At 29.4% G+C, this 13287-nt stretch overlaps 4 protein-coding genes across 5 annotated transcripts in view; 2 read left to right on the top strand and 2 right to left on the bottom strand.

Moving 5' to 3' along the window:
* Positions 1-307: 307 nt before the first annotated feature.
* Positions 308-3246, bottom strand: LOC111678450 (KH domain-containing, RNA-binding, signal transduction-associated protein 2). The gene is made up of 5 exons (XM_023439802.2): positions 2896-3246; positions 2252-2756; positions 2077-2193; positions 1827-2011; positions 308-974 (listed from the first exon to the last, which is right to left on the bottom strand). Exons 1-5 carry the CDS (start codon positions 3143-3145, stop codon positions 829-831), a joined length of 1203 nt encoding a protein of 400 aa, XP_023295570.1. The 5' UTR covers positions 3146-3246; the 3' UTR covers positions 308-828.
* A 309-nt stretch (positions 3247-3555) lies between these two features.
* Positions 3556-6715, top strand: LOC111678448 (KH domain-containing, RNA-binding, signal transduction-associated protein 1). Its single transcript, XM_023439796.2, has 5 exons — positions 3556-4097; positions 4158-4276; positions 4356-4855; positions 4924-5027; positions 5505-6715. Exons 1-5 carry the CDS (start codon positions 3860-3862, stop codon positions 5726-5728), a joined length of 1185 nt encoding a protein of 394 aa, XP_023295564.2. The 5' UTR covers positions 3556-3859; the 3' UTR covers positions 5729-6715.
* The window catches only part of LOC111682387 (branchpoint-bridging protein), a 33130-nt gene continuing 26093 nt past the window's right edge, over positions 6251-13287 (top strand). For both annotated transcript variants that reach the window (XM_046955724.1, XM_046955723.1), the window contains exon 1: positions 6251-6389. The gene's annotated coding sequence lies outside the window, so the exon portion shown is untranslated. The remainder of the gene's footprint in view (positions 6390-13287) is intronic.
* Positions 6833-9222, bottom strand: LOC111678443 (pickpocket protein 28). Its single transcript, XM_046955707.1, has 8 exons — positions 9080-9222; positions 8744-8944; positions 8541-8664; positions 8320-8468; positions 8140-8255; positions 7394-8071; positions 7048-7211; positions 6833-6982 (listed from the first exon to the last, which is right to left on the bottom strand). The coding sequence occupies exons 1-8, from the start codon at positions 9220-9222 to the stop codon at positions 6941-6943; spliced, it is 1617 nt and encodes a 538-aa protein (XP_046811663.1). The 3' UTR covers positions 6833-6940.

Below are 13287 nucleotides of genomic sequence, written 5' to 3'. Positions count from 1 at the left end.
TATATTATTTATTTTACTTATTTGTTTAATTTTGTTAAGTTTAAAATTAGATATACGTTGCTTTTTAGTTTTTACAAACATGTTTGTTTTGATATTTAATTTGGGTTACATTAGTTAGTTGCATACGTATAATTAATTAATTATCGGTTCCTTTTGAAGCTCCTAATAAAGCGCAATAACACGACATTTTACGGTCCTTGAACGCCTTTTGCATTACAAACATCAAAAGGATCAATAAGAATAATTAAAATCCAAAAGCAAAAATGGCGTCTATAACTGTATTATAATATACTGTAACTGTATTATATACATACTAACCATTATTAATCACATTTATTTAAAATTATCAGTGTCTTTTAAATATAAAATCACTCAACTGCAGCATTAGAAATTTTAGCAGATAATCAAAAATTACGCAGATGGGTGATTTTCTATTTAAGGTAACGATATTAAATACAATAAATTAAATACGTATATGATTATATTTTTATTTCCCGGAGCGAATGCAATTAACTTAATGTCGGGTTTATAGGAAATAATAATTACATTTTATTTATTTAAACATTATATTTTGTTTTTGCAATAGTCTATAATGGTAAAATTAAAATAATTTTGTTGTTTTGTTTTGTCTTTTTAATTAAAGTTTTCATTATATTTTAGGTTTTTAATAATTTTAATAATTTTTTGTAACCAGTTATGTATTATGTTTGATGACATCCACCAATATTTTGCATGTATGTAGTTGGAGCTTCAGTTATTAAACAGATTTTATTTGTTTTTGCTTTTAATTCATTTTGTTTTGTGTTGATCATTTTTCATTTTTTGATGTTAACGTATTTTTGGATATGGAGCTGAACGATAACGAACACTTTCACGGGAACGTGATCCACTAGTCTCATAGTGTGATGAAGAATGTGATGTTGATGTTGTTGGCCGATATGCGGACGACGAAGAACGGCCATTACTTGTTTTAGCTAATTTAGAAGAAAGTGAGTTGTTGGTTTGGTTTTATTTTTATTGGATTTTGTTTGTTTTATTTTTTTTTTTATTTAATTTAATTAATTAATTGTTTGATTTGATTTAAAATTTGTAGTTTTATGGCATTAATTTATTTTAATTTTAAAATTGAATTGATAAAAAATGTGAAAAATAAAGAAAGTTCAGATATGAATCTGTAAATTGTACAAATCCTACGTTAAAACTTTTTTTCAATATAGAGAATTAAATTTGTAGTAACAATTTCATGAGGACATGTTATTGATTTGTTAAAACGCGTAATAAGCACAACAGTGACATTTTCGGACACAGACTTATTACAAAAAGCTTGTAGATTAACTCATTTTTTGGTTAAAGTTATAATAATTTACCATTGTGTTTACATTTTGATGTATAAATTTAATAACTTGTTAATTTAAACGGAGTTGTAAGAACGATTGTGGCCACAATTTAACGAATTTAAATATTGAACATTTATTTTTGTATGGTGCTTTTATGTATATTTTGTAAGTTTTAGTTTTATTAATTTTCAATAGTTTTGTTACACGTTTTTTTTCAGTTATTGTTTTTTATAAAAAATAAACGAAAATTCATTTTTTATTTAAATTCGTTATTAAATGGTTTGCATTAAAACATTCTTTGTTCTTTTGTTTAGTTAATAAATTGATTGATATTTGTAATTAGGACGTTATTTTCATTCAATTCAATTTGCTTAATTAGATATATATGATTTAAAAAAAGTTGTTCGACACGTTTATATGTTGGTTTTGTTTTCGTAGTATTTCTCTGTAACATAAATTTTTTTGGAAATTAAAAAAAAAATATCTTACCTGCATATGCAGCTGCTGCATATGATGACGAATGAGGGTGGTAATCACGTCTGTAGTCACGCTCATATGATGAGCTTTCATATGGAGCATGGTGTGTACTTGAATGCTTTGAAGATGATGGTGGAGGCGGTGTGCCGTACCGATCATACTCACTCGGGTGATCATAAAGATCATGATCTCGAGACCTGCAAATTATTTTTATATTTATGACGCTGAGTTATATGAAATGGCCAATCCCTCTTTAACTTACCTATGGGATTTTATCATAGTATAACTTGGGTCCTCCATAACATAACGTGCTTTCTCCAATATGGAATATACTTTTGGTTTGGTTGACTTGTCAAATGATGGTGGCGGTGGTGGAGTTCTAAAGGAATATAATGTTATTATTTGATAAAAATGAGAACAAATTTTGTCATATTCACCTGCTGCCATATGTAGCTGAGTGGTCTCCATACGTTTTCGCGTAATGAGACTTTTTATATATGCGGTCCTTACCGTCCAACTCGCGCATTTGCTCAATCCTTATGTTGTCATTCGCATCAGGTATCATGAATTTGCGTATCTCTGCCAAAGCGTACGCCAACCGATGGTATGCTTCAGATGGTGGAGCAACTGTGGATATTTCCACATGGAGATCTCTGCTTAAGTGTGCATACTTTGGATTTCCGGAATTACGTAGTTCCTCTTCTTTGGCGTGATCTCGCATAGAATTGCGCCCTAATACAGTCATCTTACAAAATGTTTCTTCTTGTAATTGTCTTAAAGTATTCCCTTTCGGTCCCATTATTTTTCCCACAAAGTTAAATTTTGGGTACTCCTTTATGGGAAAAAGTACTTTTTGGGCTACTCTAATAGGTTTTTCATTGTAAACATTAGCATACACCTCTGGTTTCGGTATCCGTCCACTAATTAAGATGCGTTCAATTTCTACATTTCCACGCCCCAAAGTGAATTAGAAAGAAAAAACACGTATACAAACACATGCATGCATACATACATTGATAGGTACAAATCCAAAATGGTGGATTAGTAAAATGAATGGGAAAACAAAACATGGAAAACTTACCGTCATCCAAGAGCCTTTTACATACATTGTATTTATTGGAGTCCAGCAAGCTTTTTTCTTGTACACACTCCTCCAAATAGGCTGCAGTTTTCTCATTCAGCGGTGGGGCATCGTGCTGTACTGCAGTTTGCTGGGCTTCGTCTCCATCGATTCCAGTCTCCGATTTTATATTTTCCTCATCATTACGTCTTTTACGTTTATAATCCGAAGTATCTTCACTTGTATAATCACGGTCATAATCACGCGGCATCTTTTTGTTTTTTATAATTTTTTTATATTTCAGCAAAAAACCTCTTTTTCACTTTTTACAGAATTAAAATGTGTATAATAACAAGCAGAGCCCTGCGCCGACAAATAATTATAACGGTGGCAGCTGACAAAAAAGATTTCGGCAGCGGCTAAAATGGACTGTGTGCCGGCTATATTTTAAACTACGTTTGGGTTTAAAATTTCAACGATTTTAAATGAAAGCGGAATTCGAGAGATTAAAAAGTGGAATTTTTCAATCTGGCAACATTTAAAACATATGGATTGAAATTATTTCAAAGTTTATATAAAAAAGCTTAAACGGCGTTCAAAATTTTTCGCGTACTGTATATTTTTTTTTTTTGCAAAAAGAGAGTATTCTGACAATTGAATCGCCGTTTTTGATGTTGGGAAATGACATCGCTATTATAATTGATTTAAAGTGAATACCACATGTAAAATAGAAGAAGCATTATCCTTGGTGAATTTTATGTATTTTTTCTTCCTATTAATTATTGACATTACACAAGCAGAATATTGTTAATTTCATTTAAAATTGTTGAAAAAAATAAACATTATAACTCGTTTTGTGCTCCGATATTTAAAATAAGAAGAAAGTGAACAATATTACGCGATTTTAATAGCATTCAGCACTTTATATTAATTGTGTTTAATAGAGCTTTTCCGGGGTTTGATTTTGTCTGACATATTCACTCTTATGGCGGAAAACGGAATGCGTGTGGGAATGGACCAGTCGAATGATGGCGGCGGTGGTAGTGGTGGTGGGGGAGGAGCAACCGTTAGCAATGGTCATCACCATGATCTTGAACATGGCACTGAGAAATCTTCAACAACACGACTAAGTGAGGCGTCCCAGAAGTATATGCAAGAGCTGTTAGTGGAACGTGCAAAGTTGGAAAATAATTTCCCTTTAGCTGTAAAGCTAATAGATGAAGGTAGTACATAAGAAATCAATTTTATATATATAGTAATCTGTAACTTGAAAATGCCTTTAGCTTTAGAACGTGTGCAGCTGAATGGTCGTATTCCTGCAAGGGAGCAGTATGCAGACGTTTATCAGCAAAGGACTATAAAACTTTCGCAAAAAGTTCATGTGCCTATAAAGGATAAAAAGGTATTATTTTGGTTTGATCTATTAGTTGTTTTTTATTATTATTATTATTATTATTTCTGTTGTTTTATTTGTGTTACAGTTCAACTATGTTGGCAAGCTTTTAGGTCCAAAAGGCAACTCGTTACGTCGCCTGCAAGAAGAGACGCAATGTAAAATTGTTATTTTGGGTCGCTTTTCAATGAAGGACCGTGCTCGTGAGGAGGAATTGCGCAACTCGGCTGATATAAAATATGCCCACCTAAATCTGCCACTTCATGTCGAAGTTTCCACCATAGCACCACCGGCAGAGGCTTATGCCCGTATAGCTTATGCTCTGGCTGAATTAAGACGTTACTTGATACCAGATAAGCATGATGATATACGCCAGGAACAATTTAGAGAATTAATGGAGGATCCGGAAGCCGCCAAAAAGATAACAATGCGTCAACAACAACAGCAGCAGCACCAACATCAACAAACTGGTGTTGGCCAAGGGGCAGGAAGTATTGGGGTTGGTAACAACAACATTAATAGTGCAACTTCTGGTGGTGGCAGTAATAATAACAATAATCATCGTTCCAATAGTTCATCGAATTATAGGTAAAATATAAATTAAAAATACGCATATGCTATTTCAGTTCTAATCATTTGAATTTTCCATTCTTTAGAAATAAATACCAACCACAATCTCAACACTATCATCATAATGATGAGACTGTATACTATCGATCCCATAACAATTCGTACCACCAACCAAAACCTTACGTGCCAGGTAATATTTTTAATTTTTTAATAAAATTGAGATTGAAAGTAAAAACTGCTCTGAAATTGTGTGATTTGTGGTATTACACTGTTTTACAATTGCACCCATTCTATTCTCTTTCGGTAAAGTAAAATTAATAGAGTACAAAAAAACAAGGAAAGTGCGAGTTTAAGATTGTATAGGATAGTCACAGGTTTTATTTTCCAACCAATGTTTTTATTATTTGTTTTTGTTCGCGTCTTATTGGTTTCCCTTTTTGAAACATTTAAAATTCCAACATTTAGGAGGGATGAATACAGGTCAATAATATATACATATATTTTATGTATTGAAGATGTAATCTATGCCCTGAAGTTAATTAGTAAGAACGTAAACAAACTATGAAATATGTTTATGTTGTAAAAGTGATTCAAATTAAAACTGTTTCACTTGACATATTGGAATGTCGTTTATACATAGTCTTTCATATATTTGATTTATTTGCAGGTAACCAACGTGCAAATCCCATGCACTCAGCAATACCACCACAAGCTACTATTGTAGGAGCTTCACCGACAGGAATGCCAGTTGTTAGTGCAGCCAATTACAGTGGGCGTGGTCCTGGTATAATACCGAACAGTCCTGCTGCCGCTGCAGTAGTTGGGAGTTTAAATCCAAATATACGATATCGACCATCCCAACTGCCGCCATATCAATTTGCTAAGAAATAATTTTTGAATTGCTGTAGAACAGCTCAAGATTGTGTTTATTCAGTTCTATGTTGATGTTTAATTTAATTTTAATTTTTTTTTATTTTTTATGTTTATATTTCATATTATACATTTTGAAACATTTTGTTTGTTACCAATTTACAATACGCAAAAAATACTAATACTAAAAGTGTGTTTTATATTTTTTCAAATATATGCATAAAAACACACCCAAATACGATGTCATAAAGATAATACACACTATATTTACCACTAGAGTGCTTCATACTTTTCATGCGCTACATGAACAACACAATATCATGGAAGAACTTATCTGGACAAAATTCCCAAATGAATATACTTTTATATGTATGTTGGTTATCTCGGAAGAACTCTTATCATTCAGTGTTGATAATATGTATTATACAGTTTTATATTTAATTATTGTTTAGAATAGAAATGTTCTTTTAATCCTTTTTATGTTTTTCCTTTTTTTCATTTTCATATATTTTTTATTTCAGTTAAACTACCATTATCTGTAAATATTATCAAAATTGGACGGTGAATGTTTCAAGATTTCCTATAAGTATAACAATATCAAATACATGACCATGTGGAACTGAGTTCAAATTGTCGTAGGGTGTTAAAAATTAACGACTGACATCTTCTTTCATTACATTAGGTACGTTGACTTGTCTCATTAATTTTATTTTCTTTTTTTTCATACATTAATGAAGAACTCTGATATACATACATAAATACATACATACCATCAAACATCAACATGCATACACTGTGCACATATGTAGTATACATATTGCATACACATATACATACAAAAGTATATAAATACACATACACACACATACATGAATACTTTTCGAAACAACATTTAATGTAGTTTTTTATTATACAAACTTGTTTTTATTTCATTGATTAATTGATCGATTAATGATTATACAATTATAATACATACATGCATAAATAATATTACTATTATAACTATTACATACATATTTTTATTTTATGGTTTGTTATTTAAGTGTTTTCCCATCTCTTTAATTATTTTACAAAACCAAGGAAAATATAAATAATTTCAATAATTTAAAAGTTAATGGTTAAAAACAAAAAAAAAAAAAATAGTTATGAATCAATAATAAATATGTGTGTTTATATTAATTAATCTGATTGCTGAAATGCTGCAACAAGGGAGAGGTATACGTTTGTTGTAATTTAATCTTTGCAAATTTCCTGGGCTAACCAATTCGGATTGCTCTATAAGACAGAAGATGATTGTAAACAAAACTTATTAATGTTTTATACTAAATAATAGACTTTACATTTACTTCAACATTTGTCTGCAATCTATTTTTTAATGTGACTTTTTTGAATTTTCGCGGTAGCACAAATTTGAAAACGGGCCTTAATATTGAAAAATAAACAATTTCTGCCACCGATATGAAACTAAAACCCATAAACAAGCCCATTATACCACCAATATTAGCTAAAGAATAGAATAAATTAGATAAATATGTTAAATAATTTCGATTGATAGACGTAACCATGTCAGTTAAATAAAATCTATTGTTTCTCTTTTCAACTAAAATTGTGGATTTTTTAAAAGTAATTTCCTTCAAATACATATATTTTCAACTCATAAGTAGTTATTATTCCATTGTAACTTACATAGAAATTCTGTGAAACCAATGTAGACATTTTTTAAATCGCCATAAAATACAGATTCACGATAGTAAAAATGAACAATGGCAATATTTTTTCGCATTTCATCTTTGTTCATATTACGCAGTATTCTGTTTTGGATAGTGTAATTACGTTCGGCCAGCGGACCTGAAAAGGAGTCTGGAAGAAAATTCAGATCAAAGCAGCCCGGTAGGCAGCGCTTTAAACACAAACTCTCTGGAGATACTAGTGTCCACTCTTTGTTCGCTTTGTTAATACAGAAACTGTCATTTACGGTACACATGGTGGCATTGTTGTAGACCAGGGGATAATTGTATGGAATGCAGGTACATTGCTGATACAAATATATTGCCTGACATTCACTTTCGCAATTGCGTCGCGTGTAGTACTTGTAGTAGAGTAACCGTTCCTCATTCATAAAAACACATTGACGACGATTGCGATGTATAGATCGAATAGAGGGAACAGCTTCTGCTCCTAAAGCATCAATGCGAAAACGAGTTTCGAAACCTAGAGGTACAGACAGTCCAGTTTCTTTAACAGAGGGCGTTTCAATGGGATTATGAAGTGAAATTTTTATTCCCGGACCATTTGTTGTAGAGCAATAATATTCATCTAATTCAGCATTCAGAATGACCGACAATCCCATTGAAACGCCTGTACCTAAAGGAAACAAGTACAAACAATAATAATAATAATTTCGAGAGAAAGTTAATAGAACTTTGATCTACCAGAGGCTGGTCTCGGATAAAATTTATCTGGTAAATTGTTTTGATAACCACTTTCAGGATTCCACATAACTGGTTTCGTTACTTTGTCATCCTTTAAATCCTTTATTATGTCATATCTAAAGAGATTACTTCCAATTCAGTACGATTGTTGAAATATGTTTATAACTACGTGTAACTTACTTTCCTTTGTACAAAAATGCAGGATGCAAAGTGTTGAATACGCAACAGAGACCTTCATCTGTCATTACTTCCCGGAATAATTCGCTACAGTTGTAGACAATAGAACTTATTTGACAATAAATTAACATGCGAGCACAATGTTGAGCATGCTTTATGATTACAGACACACACAAAAATGATTGCGAAAAGATTTACATACATTTAATTTAACAAGAACAAACCTTTATAACAAAATCGGCTATTCTTAAGTTATTGTTTTTAAAATTGTTTTTATCGGCCAACCGTTCATCGTATTCCGATTCAGTAAAACATAAAAATTGCAAAATATCAAATTCTAGTGAATCTCTGTAATTATAAATAAAAAACACAAAATTTAGTTTTGTGTAATTTAAATATTTTTTTTTTAATTATTTTATAATATTACTCAGAATAATTGGCAACTTTTGATTTAAGCACTTGATTCATGTTGCACAAAGTCATGGCGGGAAATGGCACTTTAAGTATAGAAGTCGGATGTGGACTTATACCAATAATCACAGGAGTACTATCCCACTTTGCGTATACGTTTGATATTAAATTTGCAACAATTATAACGGCAGCTACAAATGAAGCAAAGAAAAATAATCTGAAAACGGGAACAGAACATAATAAACTGATTTTATTTCCAATTGTATAAATTAGTTTAACAACTACAATAAAACCAAGATTTAGTAATGGTAATTGTAAGCGAATCCGTATGTGACTAACTAACACAACTTACTTTTCCCATATTGTAAGCGAACTATCGGCCAAATATTTAAGTCCATGTAATGTAGTTTCCTGTAAATATTTCTTTATATTATCCATACAATATATTTGAACAATTTCACTTTTCCTTTGTTTTTTGCGGATTTGATTCGCCATATTGCGATTTAAATCCTTTCCACTTTCTCTTAGACTAAAATTATGACTAAACTAACACTAAGTTAACAGAATGAAGGTTTAAATTAAACTGAAATTTAATTCTTGAAATTAAGTATGACTCATTTATATTCCCAATTACTTAATTACTTATTATGCTCCCAAATTAAATGTTTTATTATACACAGTGCAAAATAATGTTATCAATATAAAAGTAACGAATTTTGTTAAACTTTTACCATCTTTATATTAATGAAATTTTATTTTGAATTAAACTGATCATTTTTCATTTTTCTACTTGACACAAAAAAGGGATAAATTTGGATACTTCCAAATTTAATTTTGAACGGTGTATGTTGAAAGGATATGAAATCAGCCTAATTACCATATCTAAGTTTTTTTCTACAATTAAAATTAAAATGAAGTATTTCAATTAATTGAAAATAAATTTGTTGATGACTCCGTAGTGTTTTTTATGTACAAATTGAGACGTTAACTGACATTAGGAGTTTTTTTTGTGATAATTATATTGAAGATACTGTTTTTGTTTACAAATTACCTATAAAAGCCATGACGACATTTGTTTGTTTTCCTATTTACATATGTACATACATATGTATATATGTGTCTATACATCTCTTAATATACATACATACATAATGTGTTCCAATATATGTATGTATGAATACGTCTTATCGCAATGCATAATTTGTTTCTTTAACGAGCTTCTACCTTTTTGTGTGTTTTATTTTAAAACAATTTATACAGAATAAGAGAGTGAAATTTGTGAAAAGGACAATAAATGACTTTTCTCTGATACGATTATAAAGTTTTATAAGAGATCGAGAAAAATTTATCAAAATATTTCTTTTTTAAAACATTCGATATCGAATCATGAAATCTATGTACATGTGTATGTGTTAATATGCGGCTTCAGATTTTTCCATGTTTGTTTTTGTTATCCATACGGTACGTATGATTATTATGAATATCAAATAACACGTATACGCCCTCCGACTAGACGCATAAAAAAAGATGATCACCTAAACTTAATAAAGTTGTGAAAATTTTGGAATGAGTAATAGAATAGTCCGTTTATTTGTGTTAAAAATTTAAAAATTCAATAATTTTATAGTTTTTATTAATTTTCTTCCGTGAGATATGCTACATAAAAAAATTATTGACATTTTTGAAATATGTGTTTGAAATAAAGCAAAGTTTTTTTTGAGACAATGTCTATATGTATGTTAATTCTCAACCTGTCGTACATACATACGTTTCCAATTTTACGTTTGTTTATATTTTATAGTTAAAACTTAATTAAACTATAAAACTGGACCACAATAGTTTAACAAATGTTAAGTTCGTAAATGTAGACGTATATACATACATATGAACAAATTTAGGAAATATATTGGGTTAATCCGCTCAAATAGTCATTTGCGACTAGCTGATACGATTGTCGTAAAGTTTCACATATGATTAAATTATTTGTATTTATTAACAAAAAAAGAAAATCATATCAAAACCTATATGTACTTATATATATGTACATATATTCCACATATTATTTAATGTTAAATCATTTTAAAATAACAACTATCAATCAGCCTTATACATAGATGTTGCTTGACTTTAAAATAAACCACAAAGTATAAAAATTTAAATTTAATTTATAATCCGGGATCATGTGAATATTACCATTCCAAACATATACATAGTATGTATGAAGTTCTTTTAAAAATACATACATATTGCAAAAAATTTTGTAAAGTAATTTACTAAACAATGCAAAATATAAAGATAATTACAGCACTAAATATTAAAATATCTCTGCAATTAAAGACTAATGCTAGAAGAAGAAGCGTTGTGATTTTAGTTGAACACATTGACAGTAGGGAAGTATTCTAAGGCATTATATACAAACAGTCAACAATAATTACAACAGTTTCAAAATATTTTGGAGTATGTATTTGGAAGTAACTAGTAAGTTGAGTACTGTTACAAACATGAAAAATATGCAGCATCTACATAATGTATAAATGTTTCACATAATATAAAAATAGAGAAAGGTACACATATACAACATACATAGTAAATACATGATACTCATATCAAAACACATTTAACACTAAATACACAAATTTGCGAGTATTACCTGATATTTCTTAACTGCAGTCATAATGTAAGAATTCTCTGGAATGTACACTTTTAAAAATTGTATATTGATTGACTAATTAAACCAATTGGTGTTTTTAAATTCTGTATGTTTTAAATTAAATTTTGCATTTAAACTTAGCTTTTAAACTTTACTTTTAATGTGACTTTTTGGCTACAATGAATTGTTTATATTTATTTAGCAACTTAACTTTAAAAACAAAAAAAACTTAAACAACAACCTGTTATTTCAATTGACAAACTTCAAAAAATTTCCCTCGATGTATTTTCACTTACATATAAAGTAGGGTATTCAAACGGTTAAGCGTTCTTTTATTATCTTTAAAATTTGTTTAATTGTTTGAAAAATAAAATATTGTTTAGTTCTTTGATCTATTTTTTATACCCTTTGTTTGTCATTCCGTTTGCAATTTCTACAAAATTATTTTTCGATCCTATTAATACATAACACAACATAATAGATAATTTTTCTGGTTTCATCATACGCAATGTTTGTCACATCTAACGGATAAAATTATGGATGAAAACAATTTATGAATAAAATTTGCATCTTAAAAAAATTATAATATTTAAAATTTATTATAACTTTTTGATCTATTTTAAGTAATTGAAATAATTTTTAAAGAATAACTGACAAAAATAAAGACCCGAATACCCTAAAGTTCTATTATAGTGTACTATAACTAATACATTACAGGTGTCCCAAAAAATGTAGATCTTCCTTAGATGGGTGTTATTTAGTCCAAAGAATTTCTAATTTTACACATATGAATTTTAGACACTCGATATTATTTGGATACCTCTAATGCGAATACATATAAACTTATTTTGTGTAAGTATTGTCTGCCTTCCTGGTATTCTTACTTACACTACTTTTTGTACTCGTAAAAAGTAAAAGCGACAAACATGTCAACCACTGTTGGTCCTTAGACTTAGTGGAAGCACACAATTTTTTTTACAACAAATTGCCAAGTTGCCCTATTGGAATTCTCATATATTATTTTATATTCCAAATAGAGTGTAACCCACATACACCATAAAAAAATACAGATTAACTCCATCAGCTATAAATTTCCAACTGGGTGAATAAAAATGAAAAATAAACAAAAAACACATCCGTGTATAGAAAAACAAAATTAAGAACAACAATATGTACAATTTATAATATACGACGACCTTTTTTTAATGTATTGTAATCGTAGGTACATACACCTATGATGTGTCTATGTATCTGGTTATGTATGAGTCTATGTACAATATTTGTTGTGTGTATAGAAAAAAAGTAAACAATTGCAACAAATTGTTTAAAAAATTGTGAGTAGAAAAACCCCCAAACTTTATCGATCAAAATTACATTATGTTGCGGTTTAAAGAAAACAAAACAGAATAAGAGAAGAAAAAGGCTAAAAGTTCTTTATTTAATAAAATTTCTAACAACCAAAAAAACTAGAAAATCTTATAAAATACCACAGATGGAAACTATAACAAGTTTTATGTTTTTTAAATATATACATTAGGATGGCAACGGTAAATAATGAACTTTTATATGTAATTCTTTTGAAAAATACGAACAAAAAAGAATCTGTTTTGACTGTTTAACAAAACCATCCTAATAACAATAATCTATATAATTAAAGAACCACCCTAATATACATATATATTACCAAAAAGTTTAAACTTTTCATTTATTTCATGATAAATTTTAAACGAAACCTTCGTTTTACTTCCATTTTCCATTGTTTACTAGAACTACGCTTCTTTATTAGTACCGCTGTGTGAATGGATCCCTTTAACTCTTTACTACACTACCAACTAAAGTACCAGGAACTGTGTTAAGACTTGAAATTAGTTTTTATTTAAATTATACTTAAGTTTTAAAATAATGTTTTC

This window comes from Lucilia cuprina, chromosome 6 (assembly GCF_022045245.1).
Source record: "Lucilia cuprina isolate Lc7/37 chromosome 6, ASM2204524v1, whole genome shotgun sequence".
Taxonomy (NCBI): Eukaryota; Metazoa; Arthropoda; class Insecta; order Diptera; family Calliphoridae; genus Lucilia; species Lucilia cuprina.
The sequence above is the reverse complement of the archived record's forward strand: the minus strand, read 5'-3'. Positions and strand labels throughout refer to the sequence as shown.